This window comes from Rhodnius prolixus, unplaced genomic scaffold, assembly GCF_049639745.1.
Source record: "Rhodnius prolixus isolate KJV_2025 unplaced genomic scaffold, Rpr scaffold_28, whole genome shotgun sequence".
NCBI classification, from domain to species: Eukaryota; Metazoa; Arthropoda; class Insecta; order Hemiptera; family Reduviidae; genus Rhodnius; species Rhodnius prolixus.
The window spans coordinates 1,370,142-1,395,177 of NW_027411618.1; the positions used below are offsets into that span (position 1 = coordinate 1,370,142).

At 35.8% G+C, this 25,036-nt stretch overlaps 1 protein-coding gene across 1 annotated transcript; it reads right to left on the reverse strand.

The window, feature by feature from the left end:
* Window positions 1-1,707: 1,707 nt before the first annotated feature.
* On the reverse strand, window positions 1,708-24,494 carry Sbf (SET domain binding factor). The gene is made up of 34 exons (XM_074134752.1): window positions 24,302-24,494; window positions 21,863-21,948; window positions 21,556-21,711; window positions 20,850-20,963; window positions 20,537-20,756; window positions 19,513-19,754; window positions 18,310-18,998; window positions 18,118-18,229; window positions 17,085-17,291; window positions 16,446-16,559; window positions 16,043-16,144; window positions 15,352-15,439; window positions 14,924-15,089; window positions 14,589-14,844; window positions 14,301-14,496; window positions 14,066-14,193; window positions 12,984-13,159; window positions 12,465-12,628; window positions 11,894-12,068; window positions 11,596-11,792; window positions 11,187-11,370; window positions 10,936-11,092; window positions 10,189-10,331; window positions 9,284-9,419; window positions 8,889-9,074; window positions 8,298-8,514; window positions 5,863-5,990; window positions 5,609-5,787; window positions 5,355-5,502; window positions 4,598-4,810; window positions 3,721-3,880; window positions 3,070-3,276; window positions 2,896-2,978; window positions 1,708-1,950 (listed from the first exon to the last, which is right to left on the reverse strand). Exons 1-34 carry the CDS (start codon window positions 24,354-24,356, stop codon window positions 1,858-1,860), a joined length of 5,877 nt encoding a protein of 1,958 aa, XP_073990853.1. The 5' UTR covers window positions 24,357-24,494; the 3' UTR covers window positions 1,708-1,857.
* Window positions 24,495-25,036: the final 542 nt, after the last annotated feature.

Genomic DNA, 25,036 nt, shown 5'->3' on the forward strand with positions numbered 1-25,036 from the left:
AGATGTGAAAAGCCTCTTCTATCTTCTAAATAATTTAGTGTATTGTGAGTCTTGTTTTATGAGGATATATAAGAAGGATTGAATGGTTTTGATTCAGGATCATGAGCAGTTGAAAATACATCTGAAGAAGCCCACTTGAATATTACATCTTTTATTTTTGTGAAAATGAACTCAACTTGACTGCACTATCTTAGGCTCATGAACCAATATAAGACACAGTACTCTGTGCTACTATGAAAAGTTCTTTTGAGACCTAGGTTCAACCGAAGGGACCTGTTATTTGTCTATTAAGCTTTTTATTTTTGAGACAATGGGGCTATACATGAATAATCCAGCGGCACAATGTGGCCACACCTAATAAACACCGTAATAAGGCCCTCAACATTCTGAATTAACTAGGAGCCTTAAAAAAGCTCAAAAACGCTCCTTGCAGAAAGTCGGTGAGGCAAATGAGGCTTGCTTGCAATGTTTCCCTAATGAGAACCATGGTGAATTTGCACAGTCACTTGAAGATGAAAGCTTTAAATATTTTTTTAGGCATATGCCTAAAATTTTGGTTCGAAGAAATTGCTGTAATAATAAAATTAGGATTTCATCTACATATGTATGTATATATTAAGTCTTAAAAACGATCAAATTAATTTATTTTATTTATATTAAATTGGTAACTACAATATCGAAAACGAGAACAGATATCGAGAATGCTATATATAATAGAAAATATTCCGAGTATACAAAAATATATAAACAAGTAATATTTAATAAAGAGGGTATATTCATACATAAACAAAAGATTTTCAGAAGGAGGTTTTTGATTTCCCCCATTTCTTGGCTGTTAAAAAATTATGTGCCAATTTGTCTGCGAAAAAAAGGAGAAATACTAAAACGTGGAGTCCTGATGAAGGAAGCATTTATTTTTAAGAGCTAACAGTTGTCTCCTTTCGTCACTTTCAAGACTCTTTGAAGCTCTTTAAGGGGATACCATAATCTTTAGTGGCAGAAATAAACTCAAATCAGCAAATTCTTTATCAAAGCAGCTTCTTAGATTTTGAAGAGCCCCGTAGTCTTCGTAAAGCTCTTCTTATTAGTCTTTAGGAGTTTCCACATCATTAGAAGCCAAAAAAACAAATTCAGGCTCAAATGTTAAGACTTCTCTAGAGCCAAGACCAAGAAACTGCCCTTGTAAGCAGCTTGAGTTTTTTAAGAGGTTTTGACTAGTCAGTGTCTTAAATAAGAACCTGAATTCAACACTTGAGTATTTTTTTACAGAGTTCCTCGTAGCGTGCGTGGAGGAACTCCACATCCTTTGAATATACCCTATTACAAAAATCAAAAACCTCCTTTATTTTTAATCTTATAAAAATATATATATAAAAAAATTACCTATTTACAAAAAGAGGGAGAAAAAAATAGGTTCTAAATTCTATTTACAATTTATCTTTACAGTTTCTAATATATATTAAAAAAGAAGAAAAAGAAAAAACACGGAATTTTTATTTGAAAAACTTTCATAACTAATTTATATCTTTATTTACAATCATGTTTCGTAAAGAAATTGGAAAATTGTAAATACATTGTTTCTTATTTGTTTTTATTACACGTAGATAATTACATAGTTATTTACACGAAATAATAGTAAAACAATATTTACAAAATTTACTACGAATGTAAATATTCCTTTGGATTGTAAATAATTTAAAAATAATTAATTCATTGTAAACAAAAGAAATGCATGTGTCAAAAACATGAACTAAAAATACAAAAAAAGTCAAGGGTCAATAAGTCAAAGGTTCTCCACATGAATATATTAAGGAATCTCATCATGTAAATTAAATAGTAATAATAGAAATAATAAATTCATTGTAGACATGCTTGCAATTTCTCTATCCATTCTTGGGCTGATGTGGAGTCTGCAGCGCAGAAAAAATAGGTACGTCTATTTGTTCGGAGCTGGAACAGAAGAGGAAAAACCATTTTTTGACTCTTAGAACGCTGGCGTGTGTTTAGAGCGTCTCTCAAAATGCTTCAACGCCATAAAAACGCTGCTTATGAAATAAAATAGAGGATAGAATATATTTATGCACAGACTGAAAAGTTTCAGATCTGCTTAAAAACGTTTGAGCCGCTGAATGTTAAAAGAGCAGTTGACAATTATTATTTGGCGATTTTAGCTTTTTCTGTTTTAAATGTACTGCCGAATAATTTCAAATCAAAAGAGCATTTCTTCTTGCTTACGGGAAGATCTCGTTTTGTTGAACTGTACGATAAAACACAGTTGTCTGGGCAGAAGATGGCATGTCTAAGTGTCATGCCTTGCACACAAAGAAAGATATAATTTTTTTTCATGTGCCTAAATCTATAACCTTCCCTTAAATTCTGATCAGACCAGAGAAATCCAGTAGAAATAAAACCTTTACCCTGTACTAATTAAATTGTGGAAATTTAAACTTCTTTAAAAACCAATAAGGAACTGTTGGAACAAAACAAAGGTCACTTTAGCATCAGGAGAGGGTGAGGGGGTGGGTGAGAGAGAGAAAGAGAATTTGTTAATACCTATTTATAATAATGTTTGTAAACTTCAGACGTGTTGCTTGTGTTTTAAAGCCTATTTATGTTCTTTAAGTAGCAATGAATTAAGTTTTTTAACGATTCCAAGCATGGAGAAATCTAGAAGTTCTTAAAATTAAGGATTCATCTAGATTAGGTGGCTTTTCACAGGAGTATCCAGGGCTTTGAAACTTAGGGGTTACGATGGTCGTTCCGGTTCCTAGGGCAGTAGTTTGTGATTGATTAGGAGCGTTTCGAGGTCACTTTTTTAAAATAGTTGCCCGCTTCTGAGGTAGGTTAGCAGTAAATCTGTAAGCTAACATATTCTTATGAATTAAACATACTCACATCAAAAAATGATTTATCGTCAGTCTTCTTTGGAGCACCTTGGGCTGGAGCTACTTGTGACACTGAGACTACTTCGGCCAAATCTGAAATTTAAAAAGCAAAACGTTATTCGACATAAACTCCAAACAAGTCTCGAAAAAACTTCGAGAACTCCGAGTTCTCGAGCAGACTTACCAATAAATCCTTTACAATGTGAATCCTCCATTGCATCATAATACCTCAACTGATGCTTGATCGAGTCCAGCACAAACCACCTCTGCTTCCATGCTTTGAGCAGTGCTCCCCGCTTATATAGGTAACCTTCATGAGTACGATTTTCAGCTACGTTCGAAGAGAATTGGTCGTAATATTGCTGATTCGTCGTCTGTATGGCGGTCACACCTAAAGGACAAAGAAAATTGATAGGCACAACTACGGGCGAAATAGAAAAATAAGTTTTTAAGAAAATTCTTATATTTAAAAAAAAAAGAAAAGAAAAAAAGGGATTATAAATATATTATCGCTAATTCTTTCCTTCAGCCAAAATGAGCTCTTTTTCAAAATTGTTCTTCTATTTTAGAATATACTTTTTTTAAAAAAAATCTATACCTTCAAAGGGAGAGAGGGGAAAAATACTTTCAGTTCATCAATACCTATCTTCAATAATTTTAGAAGACAATGTGATATCACTTTTAGTTCAATCTTACTTTCTAAGAAACTGAATCCATTACCAATCAATTTACACACCCCTTATATCTTCCTTGGAATCCATACACAAACTTAAACAATGGGAATCTAGCAAGTTTAAAATTTCGACTTACTACCAAAAGAATACACCAAACTTACTTGAATTGACAGAAGCCGTATCACCTCCACTTCTAGTCAAAGTTTGACTTGTGAAATGTCCACCATCAGACACTGACTTATATTTGGTACAAGTTTTTGGCACATTATCGCAGCATTTCTCGTGGCAACTGTAGCCACAATCTTTACAGCGTAATCCAGTCTGAAACAATGTTCCTGAGATTAAGAATGGATAAATCAGATTTAATGTAATCATATAATAAATGAGTTACATCAAAAGAAAGTTTTAGACTTTTATAGGAAAAATGACTAAAAAAGTTGCATAGACTTTAGAAAAAGTGCGCACCAAATGAAGGTTACTGTGCTCTATTTAAAATACAAGGGCATACTGTCCGACGAGGGTTACAAATAAATAAATGATCATACTGGTGATACAGACCTTAGAAACAAGTTTCGGGCGGCTATCTTGTGACGGTGATTAAGGCTTAACCGAAAGGTGACAAAAATCACACAAAATTATGCAACACAAGCTTCTGAACCAATACCTGGCCAACTTGAAAATACGATAAAGATTTAAAGCAGATGAAGGATAGTGGAACATTAACTAACGCTTATCAAGCCGCCAAGAAAAAAGGATATCTGAATTTCTATTGAACTGACATAAACTTAATAAAAGAATAGTGAAGTGGAAAAGTGGATTTATTGGAATAAATGTCTGGGTTAGCAGGTCAGAATAGCTGGAGAGAAAACAAAAAATTTTCTAAAGCATTTCCGGCTGGTGAAAAAGCGCACTCCATAGATTTGGGGAAGAGTTTTTTTTTTTTTTTAGTAAAAAGGATTGTTCTGGATTTGCATGGGAGTAATATAGGGAGGGGAATTCTGATAGCCAGCCAAACAACCATTTTATTAACGCCCTCACCTTCACTGGACCCCATAAAACGTTGGTACAAAAATCACAGTAAGTTGGCGTAGTGAAATTATAACGTTCAAATCTGTGCGGATGCGAATACACTGGAGTCACAGCTGGCTGGGTGTCCACCATCTTGCCACGCATCAAAATCTCCAAAGTGGAACGTTTGTGCAAAAGGCGCCCGTGAGATCTAACTAGAGCTGTACTGAGTGAAGCGTGCCTCTGTGGAACAGAAAAGGTACATTGTTATTTAAAGGAGATTAACTAAGGGAGCTTAAACTGTTAATGACTACAGTATACGATCACATGCCATGATCATTTAGAACATGTAAAAATAAGTCGTAAAGTAATTCCTTTTTTAAGGCATTAATTAGTGAGCTCACTATACTCTGGAGTTCAGTACATATATAGTCAAATGTTTCTGTAAGGTTATAAGGCTAGATTAACTTTGTGTAACATCCCTTTAAATGGTAGCTATGCTCCTCAATCTAGTTGTCATTAGTAGAAATTTAGTTAGTGAGCTCACACTGCAGTAAATAGTTATTGCTACAACATCCACAGTCTGCAACACTCCTTAAAAGTGTGTTAAGTTCAACTTCAGTAAAGTTCCTCCTACTGGTTGAGATTGTTAGTTAGTGGACATTGACAATGAATGGCACTACCTACAGTGGTTATATGTTTTAATGTTTGATAATTGGGAATACATTTAATCTATAATAGTCTTAACAAAGTGTTTACAACACTTAATCTTTTTGTAGCTACTTACAGTCAGCGAATCAGTCGTTGGTAATTCCAATTTGTCCCAAAGGATCTTCCATTTCTGTGGCAGATGGCCGAGCTCTGTTTCCAAATTGTGGATTTCTTCCAACAAATGTGAAAAGGCATCTGGCACACAGTGTCTAACGTTATCGTATCTAGAAATCGATAAAAAAAAAAAAAAAAAAAATCACCATATTAGGATTAATGGCTAGAAGTGAATTAGAGAGTAAATGATATATTTTTGACTAAAAGCCAGCATACCCATTAAGCACAACTTGTCTACTTGAAGCTCTTGTACCATCAGCAGCATCTTGCTCTTCCTGTTGCGAAGCTTCCAACTGGATGATCTCTAAATCATAGCTTGGGCCATGCCTTAAATCTTCATTAATATAGTAACCCCATATGTCTAAAACGGCTATATTTGACTGTGGCCTTAAAACCTGTAAAAAAAAAGGGCTAAAAGCCAAAGTAACCTTAAAAGGCTTAATGCCTTTTCTTTATCCTAAAATCCTTACCGGTTGGTCAGTGTCTGGCGTGTACATAAAGTTAAAAAAAATTGGCGTTCTAGCGTTGTGCTTTTCAATATAATCGAATACAGATTGTCCTAAATTATGTCCAACATGTGTGCCAGCTCTAAGGCCACCTATAATGCAAAAAACACACGCCTTAGGCTAAAAAATATTAAGGTCAGAAAAATACATTTTGTTTGGACGAACAATAGTTAGAAATAGAAATAGAAATAGAAAAGAAATTTATTATTCTGGGACAATTGTCCCCTAAGAATAAATACAGGTACAAATAGAGGCCTTAATAGTTTGGCCTGTGATTATAGAGAAATTAAATAAATAAATAAATATTTACAAAAGTGAAAATATAATAAGTGAAAATGAAAGTAAACATAAAATAATAAAACAGCAGAAATTAAGGAAATAAATTAAAACAATTAGAATTTCGGAGGAAGCTGAATAGAAAGGAGATAACTGAATAGACGGGATTTAAAGATGGATAGGGTAGGAGCATGGCGGACAGATGAAGGCAAGGAGTTCCATAGAGAGGTAGCACGTATGAGGAAGGACTTGTCAAAGGATGAGGTACGGTGAGAGGGAATATAAAGATCAGATGAGCGAGATCTAGTGTTACGGGAATGGATGGAGGATTTAAACTTAAGGAGTTGAAAAATATAGGAAGGCCTTTGAGACTGGATGACTTGAAAAAGGAAAGAAGCCAAAAAATATTGGCGGCGATAGACAGGAAAAAGCTACTTCAACTCATCGTAGCAGTGCGAAATGCGAGAGTCTCTGGAAATGCTGAAAATAAATCTTATGAAGCAGTTCATGAGGCGCTTAAGTTTAGCTTCAATATCACCAGATAGACCGCCATACACTAAACAACCATAATCGAAATGGGGGAATATAAGAGAGGAAACTAGGAGTTGCCGGGTCTTAATTGGAAAAAGGTGACGGGAACTATTAAACTGCTTAAGGATATGGATGGAATGACGAGAGATTTGGGAAACATGGTTTTTCCAGGATAGGTTTTGATCGAAAGTGATACCAAGGTTTTTCACAGAGGAACAATATTTTATTGGGGTATTGTAAAGGAAAAGATTAGGAAGAGGAGCCAATGATTTAAGGAGTGGGTTGGAGCCAATAACTATAGCTTTGGTCTTTTCTACATTCAGGGTAAGCTTATTGTTCGTGGCCCATGCTGAGATGTTATTGAGGTCTTCTTGAAGTTTAAATACAGCTTCAAACAAATCCGACGGGGAAAAGGATATGTAAATCTGAAAATCATCAGCATAGAGGTGATACTGGGAATGAGAGATGGAAAGAGGAAGGTCATTGATGTAAATTGAGAAGAGGGTGGGAGATAGGGAAGAACCTTGAGGTACACCGCGTGACAAAGGAAGAAGTGAAGAAGGATTACTATCGGGAGTGACAATGAATTGGGAACGATTAGACAGGAAGGATTGGAACCAACGGAGGGTGCTATTGGAAAAAGAGAGGGATTGTAGTTTAGATAGCAGGATATGATGGTCAACGGTATCAAAGGCTTTGGAGAAGTCTAGGAGTATAAGGATGGTAAGTTTTTGGTCGTCAATAGCCGTCTGCAAGTCATGGGTAATTTTCAAGAGTGCAGAATGAGTGGAATAAGAAGGACGAAAGCCAGATTGGAGTGGATTAAGGAGATTGTTTTGTTCGAGGTAATTAGAAAGCTGGGATTGCACTAAACGTTCAAAGGGTTTGGAGAAATTTGATAAAATAGAGATGGGACGAAAATCAATAGGAGAGGTGGGATTTGAGATTTTATTTAGAGGACGGACTAGGGCTGTTTTCCAGCAGGATGGGAAAATAGAATTCTGAAGGGAGAAATTATAAATATGGTAAAGGACTGGCAATATCGCTGGGAGGCAGGCTTTAATTAATTTAACAGGAATGTTGTCAGGGCCATAGTCATTTGTACGGGATTTCAGAACTGAGGTTAGGAGATCTTCAGGAGTAATATGATGGAAAAAGAAATTGTTAGGATCAAAGGAGGGTAAAATGAGAGAGTGCAATTAAAGAGTACTGTTGGGGAAAAAATCATTCATGCACAATAAGTATTACCCAAATATTAAATATTTTCTGACTTATTCTTAAGCCTTAACATCAGTCTACTTATTGTAAAATTCTCTTTAATTAATTAATGGAGGAAGAGAGGTTATCATTTCTTGCCTAAATTATTCTATTAATACTCCTAATATTAGTAACTTAGTATTATTATTTTATTTTATTTTTTATTCACAAACCTTTCTCCAATTTGGATTGAAAATTAGTCTTTCAATAAAGGCTTGGATCAAAGAAAACCTGCAATACTCGATTATATTCTCAAATGCACATTTTATCTTCAAAGTGAATTGGAGAATTTCGAGGCATGCGCTAAAGATGCTAAGATTACTAATACTTCTTACCTGGATAAATTGATTCTTCATCGGATCCAGTATCAACGGTCTTATGATGAGACGTTAACGAGCCTCGTTTATCTTCTAAAGCTGTGATACCGCATTCTACTCGATCTAATTCACAATCTAGCATAAAAGTTCGAAACCTACAAGATACCGATTGGTAAGCTAAAACTCGAAGATAATAATCGTTAAATTCAAACGCTAATGGAAATTGTATCTGCACCTGGAAAACGAAAAAAACAAATTGTATTAGTTTACGCTATGCCACACAACTTTAAAGTAATTTTATTTAATATTAAGAGATCTCCCAACAAAAATCCACACTAATCACCAAACCTTCATGTTCCAATCGCTACTCTCACTTCCACACACACACACACTTTCATACGAGAGATAAAGCTAATGAACACAACACCTAATGAGGGAAAAAAAATCGCTGTTATTAGTAAAATTCTCACAAAACGATTAATGATATAAATGCAAATTCCACTATCATGGACACAGTAAAGCTCTTCTATTTCGAAAATACCTGTTCGAGAACAATTTTTTTTTTTGCAATTTAAAAATCAGAAAACATTGATGCTACTTGATACTTACTTGATGCACTAAATCTAAAAATTGAAGAAACGTTGGTGTAAAAGTTGATGCCTGAGAATTTGGCGATAAGCCGCTACGATGGCTAAAACGATGCCCATAAGCTAGCCATTCTTTTTCAATTAGTACTCGAAATCCGAGAATCGTTCGATAATATGGATCTAGACATAGTTGAGCTAGCGATGAGATCTGTAAATAACAGATAGTAAAAAAAAAATAGTATGACTCCATAAAAAATTCCCATACAACTTTTAAAAGCCTTGAATTTGGTTTTTTAAAAGTGCATGACGTCTTGATTGATTGCCATGATGCTTTATTCTACCTGGAGGATATTATTTGGTCTTCCTCCCTATAAAAAGCTTCTGAAAACGTTGGCACCGAAAAACGTTTTAACTTACCTGACAGGTTATATCCCATCCATCTTCCAAGCAGAGCATTACAGATGAACCTTGCACATCTAATAAGTCTATAACTGCACCAGAGAGTTGCAGAACGCATTGCAATTGTTGTAGCCATTCACTATTGTCAACTAACCTAGAAAAAGCAAAAAAAGGGGATTTTAAGACTAAGGATGCAGCAATTGTAGAATGTTGGAAGAAAAAGAGCAACTAAGCTTGAGTCAAGTCACAGTGGAGCTAACGATATCAACAACTAACAGATAATAATTTAAAATTGTATTACGACTCCTCCAAAATCGAATCGCTACAATCGCCACCACTAATTTAAGCCCATTTAAGTACTGTATACTTTTCGGAGACCTGTAACGGGGCTTAAGAGAGGTTCTAACACACTTTTTATTCGATTATAAGGGTAAGGTGATAACACCCATTGGAGACTCCTCTCGACTCACTAATTAAAACTAAACCTCATTCTAAAGCTTAAATGTCACGTTTCTAGGGTTTGTTTATGTATAAATTTGGAAAGCTGAAGAAAATCAGCTGAGCACAATCATCTTCCAACTCTCGCACTTGAAAATCGTAACTCTATCAAGTGTGCGGATTAAGGGAATAATCGGACTCGATACCTTGGAAAATCCTGGAGAAGGAAAAATTATTCTAAGATCTCAGAACTCTTCATCCTTCTTCACGGTCTAACCGAATTGCAGCATCAATTTTATAGGCTCTGAGCATGTGTAACTGTGAAAGTTAAACATGGCATAAATCGCCGACTGGGGTTTCCTTTCAGGGTACCCATAAACTAAACTTTTAAGGGTAGCTTTAAAACAATAAAAAAAATAAGGTAACAGCAAGCTTTTATATGTCAAAATGCCAAATGTGATTTTGTTTATCTAGGTGGCACTTACCTAAGAAACGATTGATCGGTGTCTGTCTGCGGGCTACTCGGTATACAGGCCCGCATTAATTTTTTGAATGCAGTCTTTGTAGCTCGGACGTCGGTGTAGTCCACTGGGATGAAATCTGCTTTAACTCCATCTGCTTTGAAAGCCTAAAAGAAAGAGAAGAAAAATATAAGTTATTGGGTACAGTAGCGATAGGGAGGCGCTTATCTGAGAAGGAAAATTTGCTTGTGAAGGTAGCCTGTGAAGAAGGATGGTCTAGTGTGAACGCTTGTCTAAGAGATTTATATGAGTACTGCACAAGTTAAGAGGATTTGTTAAGAGGGTCATTTGTTGAAAATGGGGGATTTTCGCGACTATAACGCGTATCTGAGAAGGAGGATTTGATTGAGGGCACTATTGGAAAGGAAAATTCACTTTAGCAGATACTTTTTTTTAGAAGGCGGATTTCTTTATTACAACGCTTATCTGATGAAGCTTGAGTAGGAGCATTGTTAGAGAAGGAGGATAGTTTTACGCTGAGAAGGATTTAGGCGTGAAGAAAGCTGGTTGAGAAGGATGATTTACTGAGAAGGGAGTGATTGTTCGTGTACGACAAAACTTTTCTGAAAAAACGGATTACAAGAATAAGTTACTTGTATGGGGCTTACTTGAGCAGGGCACTTGGGAGTGATTGGCTTGATAGCTTGGTTTTCTCAGTGCGCCTCCAATCAAGGATATATCTCGCCAAATACAATAACACATATCATTTACCTTATAGTGAGTCTTATCTGAAAGTATATACAACGGTGCCACGTGAAACGTATGTACACAATCACTGCCGGAATCAGAATCACCAGACAATCGTGGCGTACCTTCCTTGACAGAGCCCCATCGGCCGCGATTCAGTCCACCTTTATTTACACTACAACTACATACATCATTAAAAAAAAAAAAAAATCAATAGCCAAACAATAATTTATCGTGCACTTCAACATAAAACTAATACTAATGACACCACTTACCTCATCGTTGGCGTGGCGTGTGAAACTTCTTCAGCCGCTAAGAATAACGAATTTATCGATAAACTGGAATCCGAACGCCAAGGACCCATGCGCAATGCGGCAGCTGGTGTGCACGCCACGATTACTGATAGATATCGCTCGTGTTCGGCAGAGGACGCTGCCACACCTTCCATTTGGCCACCACCTATAAAAATACAATAAAATGACTTAAATCAATAATCCCACGTTAAGGATAGCATTCATCAAAGTTACCAAGATTATCTTAAACATTTTTAAAATAACAGTTTCATTGTGGTGAAAATTTTAGCCAAGCCTGCGCAAAAATTTTGCCAGTATATTATACCAAAATATTATCTACAAATTTATTTACTCCAATATGTAGGGCCTCAAAAATGCTGAATTCTCTTACTAGTTTGATGCGGATGATTAGTTTTTAGCATGCTCATCACACTTTTCCCATGATAGGAAGCTCCTCTCAGCAATAAAGCTTTGGTTCGCGAGTGACGCCATGTTATCGTTGGTACACGACTGTGTCTATAGCACCGTGAAAATCTTCGTATACTATCATCGCTAACGGAACTTGGCACAACCAAAAGCGCTGGATATCTGCAAGAATATCAGGTTTAAGTTAAGATCTCTCTCTCTCTCTCTCTCATTTTTTTGTTTACTCCAAACAAAAATCTAGTAAGATACTTCTATTTACTCACGTTCTACAAAGCATGTAGTTAGCGTTTACCATTGATATCCTGAACTGTTCTTTTTGCATCAAGGAACATGGTGAAGCCGGCGATGAATGGACTAGATTCAGTCGTATCCAATCTCGAACATAGCTTCGCTCGATTACCCGTTCAATGCTTCCTTTGCTCACATCCTCCACGGGTACTAGAAATATGACTTTTTTTTAAATAAATAAAAAAAAAAAACAATAAATCCTATGCGTTCAAAACATGTAGTATTCACTCTCTCTTTTAGAGTTGAATAATGTATGAAATATTTTCCACGACTTTCTTAAATTTAGTGTGATTTGGAAGACTAATCGTCCCATTTGAAAGTGATTTCAGAGTGGCCTCCCAGGGAGCCAGCAGTTCCAAAGAACAGCAGTAACTTGGAATTTTTCCAGGATGAAAGCTGATTCCCACGTACAGCTTGATTTTACCTGAGAAGCGCGGCTTCGGGTTTCTTTAAAAATTTAAAACTAGCTTAAAAGAAAGTAAAGTGACAAGCATAAAAATTTGGAAACTAATTTTATAGAGATATGAAGAACTCTCATCATTTTACCCTCCATTTCATGCGGCAACGGAAGCGTCATCCGTCCAGGCGATGTCAAATATTTATCACTGGTCGTTATATCTGGCAAGACATATTTCTGACGTTTTGAAGATGTTTTTTGCTTAAAGCCAGCTTTTCTAGCCGTTTTGATCAGTGTCTTCTTTGCAAAGCCTCTGCAAAATAAAATTTTTGTTTTAAAAGTCACGCAAGAAATGTTTAAGACTTACACCAAGAATTTTGCTACATCATGGGATCCCGCCCAAACATACGGCATCAACTTAAAACCTTTGCCATAAAATAAGCTCCATTAAAAAAAAAGTCACCTAATAAGTCAGTTATCAGGAGTTAAAGCTCCTTCAAAATAGCAAATAAAAGCTCAAGATGCAGCCACAAACAAAGGAAATGCTCGAAGAACGCCTTTTGATGTCTTTAATTTGCTATGCGCACAGATTGGCTGAACGAGCACTGTAGTCAACCTGCTTATTGCATAAGAACTCGAAAACTCTGTTAAAATGCTTATTTACTCACTTAAGAGTTGCATTCTTCTCCTTATTCTTCTGCAAAGGTGTCTGTGGCACTGAGATATGACCGGAAAAAGCGAAATGGTGGAATATATGCGGCGGATGACGCACTTTGTTCAGCATTTTACGGAATATGTCGATGCTCTCCAAGGAGACTTCTTCGTCGAATGCGATCTTGATAAGCTGGAAAAGAATTACTGTCATTAATTAAGAATACAAGGTGCAAAATCCGACCTCACTTTCTAGAGGTGTACCCATTGAGGTAGGCTAACGAGTATTTCTTTCTGTACCTGAATAATAATTCAGGTCATAATTAAGACCGTCTCAAGAAGTAGAAGACTATCATTACCACGCTTGACTTGAAGCAGTAATGGAGCTGGCTTGGCAACTAATTGAGCAACCCCCTCACCAAGTTAAGATATTATGGGCCAGTCATTCGCGCACTTGAGAAGCTTATTCGATTCAAAATAAATCAAAAAATATAATGAAACCCGGAAAATATTTATTCAATCTTTGATCTGACGCAAAAATGATTTCAAATGCTAAGGGATCAGATATTCGTAATAACCTTCTTAGAAGAACTATATTTCTGGACAACAATTAAGGACAATAAACAATAAGGCTCCATTCTCTTGGTCGCAAGATTTTTTTTTTTTAAATGCCTTCCAAATTTTCACACGAAATCGTATTTTTATCAAAACAGTTCTTATTTAATTAATTTCCTGGGAAAATTCGTTTTGGACATTTTGAGGCGTATTAAAATGTTCCTATAAATCAATTCGAGAATTATAGTAAGAGAAAGTCATGTGAGGGTTCACTCCAGACTTTTCAATTATGAGAACAGTTTTTCCTGACTTTTAAAATTGGATAGATCGTCGGCGTAAATACGGCACTTTAATTAATAAGAAGATAACTCGGAAAATCTAAAACAAAGAGTCAAGAAAAGTGGATGGAATCAGTCTCAAGATTCCGCTAGCAGTCTTATTTGAAGGATATCAATATCAACTTATGGTCTGTACAGATTCCTCAGCTGGACAGCTGATGTGAATCCGTGGAGGATCCATATACGGATAAAATTCACAGGAGTACCTGGAATGTACATGATCTCAACTGTAATCCTTCCTGAAGCCATTGATCCAGATGATGTTGTACGGACACCTTCTTCTCTTTTGTCAATGAACTAACAGGAAATGATCTCACTACAACTTGTTCACAAGCTGAAAAAAAAATATATATATATAAATCAAAATTCGAATCCTAATCAATGATTAAAACAAATACAAATCCAATAGAAAACCATGGTATCATATACAATGTTACTTACCTAAGGGATCTGATGGAGTTCCTTTAAAAATCACTCGATAATTGGTGACAAATACAGCACCTTCTGCTGGCAGCAATGGTGGAAGTCCAAGAAGTTGATGAGAAGTTTCTTCACGACCATCAGGCAGTAGATAGACCCTGAGTCCATCGCAGAGTACTTCCTCGCCCATGACCAAAGTTGGAACAACCATTTTCGCCTAGGAATAAAACATGGAATCCATAAGAAGAGAATCAAAATGACATTGATAATTTCAAAAGTTCATAACAAAAATTAGCAATCCCTACTCACCTTCTGTATAGGTGGTAAACGTTTGGATTCACGATGTACAGCTTCCAACGTCTCGATATGCATATGCACTACACCGGGAATCATTTGATGTAAGCTTCTAACGTGCTCTGAATGTACACCCCCCTCGGTGCAAACCCGATCCACAAATCTAGTTACAATTCGGACTACATCCGAAGAACTTCCATTAGCTCCAGGTATACCTTCCGCTTCATCAAAACCAGATTCCGAAGCCGTTTCACTTTCTCCAACGCTTGACCTATCAACAGAAATTCAATTAAAAGAGATGAATCAAAATAATATGTTTTGTAGTCTTTCATTGGTAAAAGTTGCAGTACCTGTTAGTAGTGTTCGTGTGCGAATGTTGATCCCAAGCAGCCGGTGGTTTCGGCTGTTTACTAGCTACATCAACAGGAACAATGAGGTACACCATACGATTCGCATAGTGAATTGCTTGGCTGTAGACTGTCGATTCTTCACTTCCAGCTAATTCAGCGATTTTTTCTGCGAGAAGGTAAAACAAAAAATTTTTAAAAAACGGCTTTTAAAGGCATTTCATGAAGAAGAAGAACCTTGTCGAACGATAATAGTATCGCCAAGAGGTTCACCAGATAACTAAGGCTCTACAATAATATTCTGAATATCCCTTGAATGAATTCTAAGCACATGCACACAGAAAATGTACATTTTCGAGTAATACATTCAGTTTTAAGGGTATTTAGAGAATAATGAATAAATATAAGATGATATTTCGCTCACCACCTACCTTGGTTAATATTTGAGCAAATTCTCATTTGCTCGGCTGCAATTTCCAAAGCTGAAGGTTCTTGTCCTTTAACCTTCCAAATGTTATCCTGTAAAAAATGAAAAGATTTTTAATTACTTTGATGAACTCAGTTCAGAACTGTTGCTCATTACCTTCTCACTCCCTGAGAAGCCTTTGGGTATCTAAAATACACAGTAGGCATCTTTAGGCCTAGATCAGAGACGGGCTGATTTGCAATTCTGAACTTTTGGGGATAAAGCATATGTCACAATTTCTCAGTGGAAATTTTAACACTGAGAAAACTTTTTTTTCTTTTAACTTGATAATTTAGGACTTTCGGGTTTATTCTACACAATCTAAAATAAGCTATCCAGGGCCACACTTAGATTGTGAGCACTTTCCAAAAATTGGGGATACCGATAATTTAGGAAGCCACCATTTTGATACAATAAACTTAAGCAAGCTCACTGGGGATGTGAATAGGACAAGTCAGAAATACTTTCGTTGATGAGGATCTGAAAGTTGGTCTCAGCCATGTTGCGGGATCAGATCCTTTAGGAAATTTGCTCTAGTAGGGGAAAGATATTACACTAAAAAAAGTCTCTGCTACTTACGATTGGTAAACTCATAGGTTTGCAGTATGATAAGAGTAAAATAAATAATATAAATTTTTGGAAAAAAATGAACTTACCTCCATATTGGACGTTTGTGCATATAATGCTTTAATATCTTTCTGCACATCTTGATAGAATGCACCTTCCCAAAATTGTTGATTCTGCCAAACTGCATGTTCCTAAAACAATAAAAAAACCTTGCTCTATAAAACAAAAAAACAAACTAGAGGTGCGTCAAAAAATAAAAACAAAATGGCCGTCGCTGATATGAGCAGGAATAATTTTGAAAGAACCACAAAACCCATTTTATTATATTATTATGACGGTATTGCCGTTAGTCGATTAAACTAAATATACGAGTGGGGCATCTGTGAAATACTAAAAAGCGATTCCTCTAAAAGAAGGTGGTACTAGGCTGTCAGAGCGGCCATTTTATTTTTGGGGGGAGACCTTGCCTCCCTTCCCACATAGGGCACTTACTTGTATACACGTATAAGCGAATTGTATAACACCCGTACAAAGTTTGCGACAAAACGCTGTCGCTAATGGTAACAACGAAGAGGCTACGCCAAATTCATCGAGAGGTGATACATCCTGGAAAAAGTAAAGAACGATAATTAAAAAAAAAAAAAAAAAAAAGCTCAAAAATTAGATTCATAAGAAGAGCCAAATTAAAAACAGCAAGTTATTCATAATTGAAGAAATCCAAATTTAGAGGTGATTTTAAGTGAATGACTTAAGTGTTTTTAAGTTTACCTTAATACCGAAAAGTAATATCAGAATTTTCATTTTAGAGCTGACTGTAGTCAATTATCCAGCAAAATTCTTTAAGTAAAAAGATGACATAAAAGAGAGCCTCATTTTGGTGAACGTAATTTAAAACATTATGATTTTCAATCTAATAAGAGAATTTGAATTCTCGTATAGAATTTTTTAGTTCAGAGTACTCCTGGTGAAAATTCAGAGTACGAATAAAAAAAAACACTAAAGTCAAATTTAAGGTGACTTTAATCTTGAAGATAATTGTATTTCTTAAGGTTGGTAAAAATTGGGTGTTTCTCTAAATTACGTCTGAATCAAGCCTCAGAAATTGAGTTTCAGAAAAAAATGTGTATTCACCTGTAATGCACAATTCATTAGACGTACAACTAAATCAAATTGTTGATGTTCCAACATAGCCTTATTGCCTATGACGTGATTGTCTAATTCGGTGCATAAGGCCAACCGAGTAACTCTGCACTTTAATGCACGTAACACAGCTGGTAGGCTTTTACGAGCGTCCGAAATCTTATTCTCAAATATACAATTTATACAATTTTTCAGCACCTGAAACATTATAGAAGCAGAGATGATCATCCGAGAATGTTTTGAGAGTTTAGGGCCATTTGTCAAGTATAAGTTCAACTGTGAAATCGGGATAACCAAAAGATATGATCGCGTAAGGTATAAATTCTATAAGTGGGAATAAGCGACCCAGTAGTTCAATTTATGGCTTAAGTCGGCGTGATTTTTCTGAACAGATAGACTAAATACTCTAGCTCTGCAACTGCCGATGTCTTGGGTTTACCTGAAACCTCTATTTTTGATGTGATGGGCTTCCAGATATTCTGGTCTAACCTTCTTGCTGCTTAAGGCTTACCTATAATTCAAGTAAATATTACTACTTCTCTCCCAATCGACCAGGAGGGCTTTAAGACTGTAGGCTTGAAAATCTTTAAAATATAGCTTTCAATTCGCTGAAATCTAGACTTATTTTAATTAGAGAGAGTAACTAGGTTTTGTCTTTATTGCAAAACAATCCTAAATGGGTTAAAAGCCTTCTGGTGATTCACAAAAACCATGGACGCAACGGGGAATCCGGGATATAATACATGAGAGTTAGATTTGGCTTTTTTATTAGAAAACTATAGTTGGGGACTCCAAAACAGTCCATCGTCCCGTTGACCCGTTTTACTACGTCTTTTTTCTTCATCAAGGCACATTGTATATAAGTAAGGCGATAGAGGATTCTAAAAACATTGTTAATTAAATACGAGTCCTCAAAAAAAGCAAGCTGCAGGAAACAGAGACGTATCCCTTAAAATCTGAGATATGAATTGGCTGGGGAAAAAACCGAAATCGAATGCTGTTATCACATATCAAAAAATAATACCTCCAGTCTCCTGGCAGAATTACTGACAAGTTGTTGTCGACTATCCACAACGTTAGAAATATGGACACCCATAGGAACAATACGTCCACTGGCCGTCTTCAAAGCACCTAATCTGAAAATCGAGACATATTAAATGTATAACTAGGCTTTACATATTAGGCATACTTTGAGAGTTAATCGAATCATAAATACCTCGCTTTAATATTATTCTTAGCCAACCCTTCGTCGATAATTGCTTGTACCAATTCACTGTTAATTTTTGGAAAAGCTGGTTGATGGATTCTGGCGAAGGCTCCTTCCGGAGGTTTCAGCAATTTCTGAACATATGGCTGAGGATTTGGATTTTCATTTGTGTAGAGCACCTGAGCAATGTCCTGGATGTGCTTCAAGACTAAGGATGGATTTAATTGTTCTTGACGTAAGAGATCTGGCATTTGTGCATAGATTTCATCCCAATGGTCGCATGGACGCCATGGTGGGCCGCGTTCCATGACAAACCCAGTAAAGAACATGGAATCCAAAACTCTTGTGGTGAAATCACAATCTACAAGTCCTCTTTCCCCAAGAAAGCCAGCTTTATGGAATGTGATCACAGGTTTTGGGTGGATGCGGATTATGGTCAAACATGAACGGTAACCTTGCATAAGCATGGCGAACATGCGCATGAATACAGCACGAATGCGCTTATCGATGGCCTGTGAAGGAACGGGACTAGGAGGTGGCGGTGCGAAGGCTAGGTCAGCGCTAGTCAGCTCAGGTTGTAAAACTAAGCTCAGGGCGGCCATGGTTTCATCCAAAAATGGTTGAGGTAACAATGGTACGACAACGGCATCTGGAACTACCACATATCCTGTATCAAGTTCTGCTACTATCACGTCCATCTGGAAACAGAAAAATTAGATAAGTCAAACGAGGCCTTCGAAAAATTAATTTCTGAAAACCGCCTAGAATATCCTGTAATGAAATGACTAAATAAATGACTGTAAGGTACGCAGAGCCTTAATGTAGGACTGCAAAGTGGATTTGTAAATGTACCACCAAATCCACAAATAATTATTTAAGGGTGAAATTAAAGAAAAAAGAGAAAAAATAATGTTTAAAGGCCATTATGAGTGAAGTACGTTTGTGCAAGTTTTTTACGTTTCTAGGTAAAAGGACAATATCCAATGCGATTTGTAAAAGATTGGTGAGATGAGTCAACCTTAGTATATTAGAAAAGACGACGTCTGCTGTTGCTCAGAGAGGAGGACTGTCTCTTCTCACGTTCATATACCCACTAAAAAACTGAGTACTATATTATTCTCTAAGTATTACTCTGACTTTAATAAACGAACACCAGATAATCGACTAAGGGAAAAGCGTGCAATTTGTCTTTGTAGTACAGGTAATACTTACCAATTCACTGAAGTCTGTCTTTAATGAAGAATGGACACCAATTAAAAATGGTATAGGTGAAGATAAAAACTCTACTAGCGAAGCTGGAAGCAATGGAATGTAAACATGCGAATACTTAAATGGATACATTAAAGCAGTCAAAGCGCGACACGCTTCGGTAAGTCTTGTGTAGCTTTGCGACTGGAACAAAATCTTGTGCTCAGTCATCACTGCGCAGAACAAGAATACACAATTTCGTATACCTGTAAAAGACAAATAATAAATAAGCATTAAATCATAATACAGATATCGCAAACATAAATATCGCTAAATAACCACAGATGTAAGCTATAATCAGTTACTGCTAATATTGGCTAATGGTTCTCGTGACGCCTATAATTCAAGAATCGAGTGAAGTCATAGCTAAATCTCTTGAGTCCTCTTTAATGGGCTAGTTCAGAATTTAATTTACATAATCTTGTGAAGCGAAGTTTACTAATCACTCACTTAAAAACTAGTTACAAAATTGGGTATTTAACTTACTCTAGCGAATCCGTTTTAATAAAAATTGTGTTTTAATCCACTTTCGAGCAGAATTTTAAAATCGAGAATGCAGTCACATGTAAATTATTATGCAGTTCATGTGAACTTTGTGTTACTATTTACAAAATCGTGTTATCTTGCACTTGTAAATCTGTTTTAGATCTCAAAAACTTATTTCTCAATATGCCAAACGTTGCGGCAAGGATGCGTGTCTTCAACAGAGGCTGGCATGATTTTAACCACTAAATGGTGGTTGTAAACACCTATTATACAAGGATATTTACATAATGAAGCACAATTTAATTTAAAAGTTTTTGGAGCCAAAGGTTTTATCGTTAATTTTTTCTTGTAAGAGGTGTTTTAATTTAAGTTAACAGACATATTATTAGGATTGGATAAACTTACTATTGCAACCAAAAAACACTGAATTATATAAATAATTTTATTCTATTCTTCAACTATTTGTTTAACTATGTACTCTTAATTCATAAAAATTATTTACCCAGTTGTTGGAAGAGCATAGTGACGGCCGTATTCGTGGATGGTAGCGTGGCGCCTAAAGGCGGCTGAAGCGCCTGTCTATCACCAGCGCCTATACTGAATCTCACCTGAGGTCCACCAGGAGGTGGTACGTGGACACAGCCAAGCATATTGCCAACTAGCGTCTCCAATTGGCCTCCGACACCTTCAATCCACACTGTGTATACAATACCAAGACAATTCTACAAGGAAAAAAGGGCCAAATTAGTATAGGGATGCAATGAATATGTAAAGCTGCTTAAAAAACATTTCAAAGAGGCAAATAAAATATTTACCCTAAACGTCTCGATATAATCCAATCGCGAAACTAGTACCAAACATTTTGGGGCGTACATTATACTGTGATGTGATATTGGCGGAACTCCAGCTACATCGAGTCCATCTTCATCCTGTTACAAAAAAAACATCGTATGAGGCACCAACGTGCACGTAGCACTCAACATCGAAGACCGTAAACGTACATTTAAGCGCAGCCAAAAACAGCAAAAATGGTCTCAATTTTCACATACAAAACATGACCATATGTTATCTCTCTTCATAAATCCCACAATTTATAAGCACAGACTGAGTATGGCTGTAGTTCTACTAGTTACTCTTGTAAGAGCAGTCAAAGACTGAATAAGGTCCCACACTCTTACACAAAACATACGAATATATACACAGGTCCTTGACCAGAGCAGTGTGAATTTCAACCTAAATCTCCATTAAGTTTTAAACTCAACCGGTTTGAGAAGCATGTCTGAAGCTGGACTGTATCTCCTTGTAAGCTGTCACAGATTATGAATGAGATCTCTATTCTCTGACGTAAAACATGAGAACATACCTTGTAGAAGTGAGGAGTGTGAGCGCTCTAATTAAATCTGCACTAATTAACTCAATCATTTGAGAAGCACTGCTGAAGAGGAGTGAACTTTTTTTTAGATACTTATGATAGCACTAGAAATGACTATGACATAATAAGGGGTCAAATCTTCAACATACCTCATCTACTGGTTTGCTTGGCGTGATCGAAACCGTCTCATTAAAGCATAAACAAGCGCAGTAATGCCGATTGGCGTCAATATCAGTCAAGACTGATACAAAAAATTTAGGTTCTTGTCTTTCAGTTGATAATGCCCATCCTTGTGGCTGGCAAAACTGTAATAACAATAATATAATACATCGTAATTAATGCGTCAAAAATAAAACATACAGTTACTACTAATAATAATAATCTCATCAATAAAAACCATGCGACAGATGAGAACAAAAAATGCTGGATCTCTAAAAACTCAAAGGAATATTTTACCAATTCAATGCCATCGATGAAGTGAGTATCTTGCCAGTCTTTTTCAGGAAACCTTTGTAAAATAACACCTCTACTGTGGCCACTTCCTGCGCAGAAATATTAGAGCAATTTATTAAAGGTAAAGTCTAAAAGAAGTTAACGGGCAAATTAAATACAGAGAATAAAAGGTTATTTTTTTGCCCCCACCAACTATTGCAACTACGTGTAATCAAATTCTTATTTAGTAACAATATTCTTCATTAGCCTTCATCACTACACTACTCCCCAATTTTAGAAAAAAAATCTACAATTTTTCTCACACCTTGCAGCGCCCCATATACTCTGAGGTGATACGTATCCACTAGCCCATTCCGACAAAATTTGCAATGGGGTAAGCCACTAAATTAATATTATGCGGACGCTTGTTCTGCTAGTCATGTGCAGCGGCTTCTCTAGAAATTGTTAAAGTGCATTGCTTCACAGTCAATCAGTTGGCAATCTATTCTGGTGGATACACAGTGTTGGCCAACGTTTGGTCTCGGAAATCCTCCGTAGGTTCGTCACGCTTGTTCTTGAAACATCATTGTGGTGAGGAAAGAAAGCGTGCTTGCCAGGCTGCATTTGTGAACTTTGTCAAGTCAACTCATTGCCTGAAATACTACAGTGGCTTGGGATCCATTGTACCTCCCAGTCTTTATGTCGTCTAGATCCTTGCAGCACTTCACGCTTCCGTCATGTTTGGGTTAAAGACTGAGTTCACAAACAGCACTCTTTTACTGTCTCCAGAGAGAGCTAAATGGCTGTCACTTCTCCATCGAAGTTTTAACTCTAGGCTCCAGGCCAGTCTAACTTCATGTGCAGAAAGCTGCAAGATACTCACACTAAAAAAGCACATTGCTCGAGGTATTTACATATCAATATAGATGTGAGTCCATTATTCTGGAGGGTACTCCTTCTTGTATGGTCTCAGTAATGAAGGCTTTCAAAATCTCAAGGAGAGTCACATATTTGTGAATCTATTCAACCAGCTTTATTCTATACACGAAAGCCGTCGAAATTAGGATTAGAAAAGCAATTCGAAGAGCGAAGTAGTAATTGTGGCGTAACAATAATCATACCCTATTAAGCTTTCAGTTTTCTATCCGATTAGTAATGTTCTCAATTTTCGGGAACATCGTTATTCTGTGTTCAATATCCAACTCCAGTTCTCTGTCTTATGAAGACATTTAACCCTGCGAATATGCCACCATTGCAGCAATAAGATTGGAACGTGGACAACCAGCAACCTTTTAAGGAACAGTTTTGGGCTAAATCCAGTTTTACCACAGCAGTATCAGAAGCTGTAATTACCGCTTAATCACCATACACCATCTCAGGACGAAGATAGAACTCGTAATCTAGTTCTAGGATGTCCTGAGTGATACCACATAATGAGATGACTATAGGGTGTAACTGGTTATCTATTGGCCAAAAGAAATCGAGATGGAATTAAAATAAAAATAAGTTAAACGAATTTATAGTTGAAACTTACATAAACATTGGCCATTAAACAAAAGAAAATGGATATTTTATTGAAATTTGTATCAAATTTATTGAAAAAGTCAAGAAAAAAGTTTCCACTTTATGCTTGCATCAATAAACGGAGACGTTAACAAAAAATATCTAGGATTCAACTTGGTTTTTTACAAGTTGAATCCTAGATTCTTGGACAATTTTGCGTCACTACATTAATCTAAAAGATTAAAATCCAGAAAAGCTGCTTGTAAAATTACGAAATACTGGTTAAGGGTTCAGTTTTCTGAAAACGCCCCTCAGGGAGGTTCTAAACATTGGACCTCCTGAATTTTTTATTAACTCAGCACTACTAGAGCTAGCAGCAGAATCAAATCCTGGCATCAAAAAAAATTCTACTGAATAAGGCAGACCTCCATTTTGGCTATTTGTAAAGAAGTACTCCTTAAAAAATAAAGTAAAACCGCAAATATCACATGTAACGTGTTCAGTTGATTTTAATTTTGAGCTTCTTCCTGACAACTCGCAGCCCTACAAAGATATACATTATTTAGCTTGCAAAACATTTATACTTTAGAAAAGGTCTGGTTTGTTGGCTAACAGATTGGTTCCGGTTATAGGAAATGATAGCTTACATTTCCTAGCAACAAGCTAGGAATAAGCTAAAATAAATGAGCAAACAAACCAATGTAGAACAGAAAGGTGAAAAACACTCCGTTTCTTATAATCTGGTACTTTTACCTTAGCTTATAACCAAACACCTTGATTTGTTTTCAAGGTTCATGGAATTTCTTTGCTTAAAAAAAACAAACTTTATTACTATTTTTCTAGAAAAAGTGAAAAATTCGTCCAAAACTTCTGTTGCCTTAAAATAATGTCAAGCAATTTTTAAATTCTATCAATCAGGATTTAAATATCATAAGAATAAATTTAAAAAATTATACTCACTCTCTTTTTCATGATCATATCCAACTATCACAAAATAATCAGCCAATCGTGACATTACTTTTTTTCCAAAACAATAGAAAATAATGTACAAAAAATGGCGACTTTAGGATAAATTCAAATTTCTTTTGATTAGAATATTTTAAAATCAGATCAAATCTTTATAAAAATATCTAAGAAATTGTTTCTTAAATGTAACATTTAGAGTTAAAAATTTTTGACTTCTCATTGCGTAAACCAAACTTTTCCAAAAAGATCACAGCACATAACACTCCTTATCAAGGAATACACTACTTTATAACAATTTTAGAAATAAGAAAATATTCTATTCAATTTTTTTTAGTTTGATTTTGTTTCTAGGGTATTTTAAATATATTGTTTATAAATAAATTAACAGATGATAGATTTTTAAATAATATCTATAAACTGGGGAAACCTTAATCACACTTTAAAATAGAGGAAAGATCTGTGGGCAATCAAAAATCAAATAAAAAACAGCTCACTATAACCTGTTCACTTGTAAAATTTACAAAAAAAATAAAACTTATTAACTGTGAGAAGGTTATAATTTGGTTCTAATTTTTACTGCCAGTTTAGGTAAATGTTTCATTAAATAAATATTTTTTTGTTATTTGTATTTTGTAATATATGTTTTAGTTTGGTAAATAGTAGGACTGTCAAAAATACCATTATAGGTTTAGTGTTAATGGGTAAAACAAAACTGTATAAGTGAGGTCC

Coding starts and splice junctions, on each gene's coding strand:
- Sbf (XM_074134752.1), bottom strand. CDS start 24,356: ATGTCACGATTGGCTGATTATTTTGTGATAGTTGGATATGATCATGAA. Junction 11,093..11,186: donor CACGCCACGCCAACGATGAG/GTAAGTGGTGTC, acceptor TGATGTATGTAG/TTGTAGTGTAAATAAAGGTG. Junction 5,991..8,297: donor TGAAGAATCAATTTATCCAG/GTAAGAAGTATT, acceptor TTTGCATTATAG/GTGGCCTTAGAGCTGGCACA.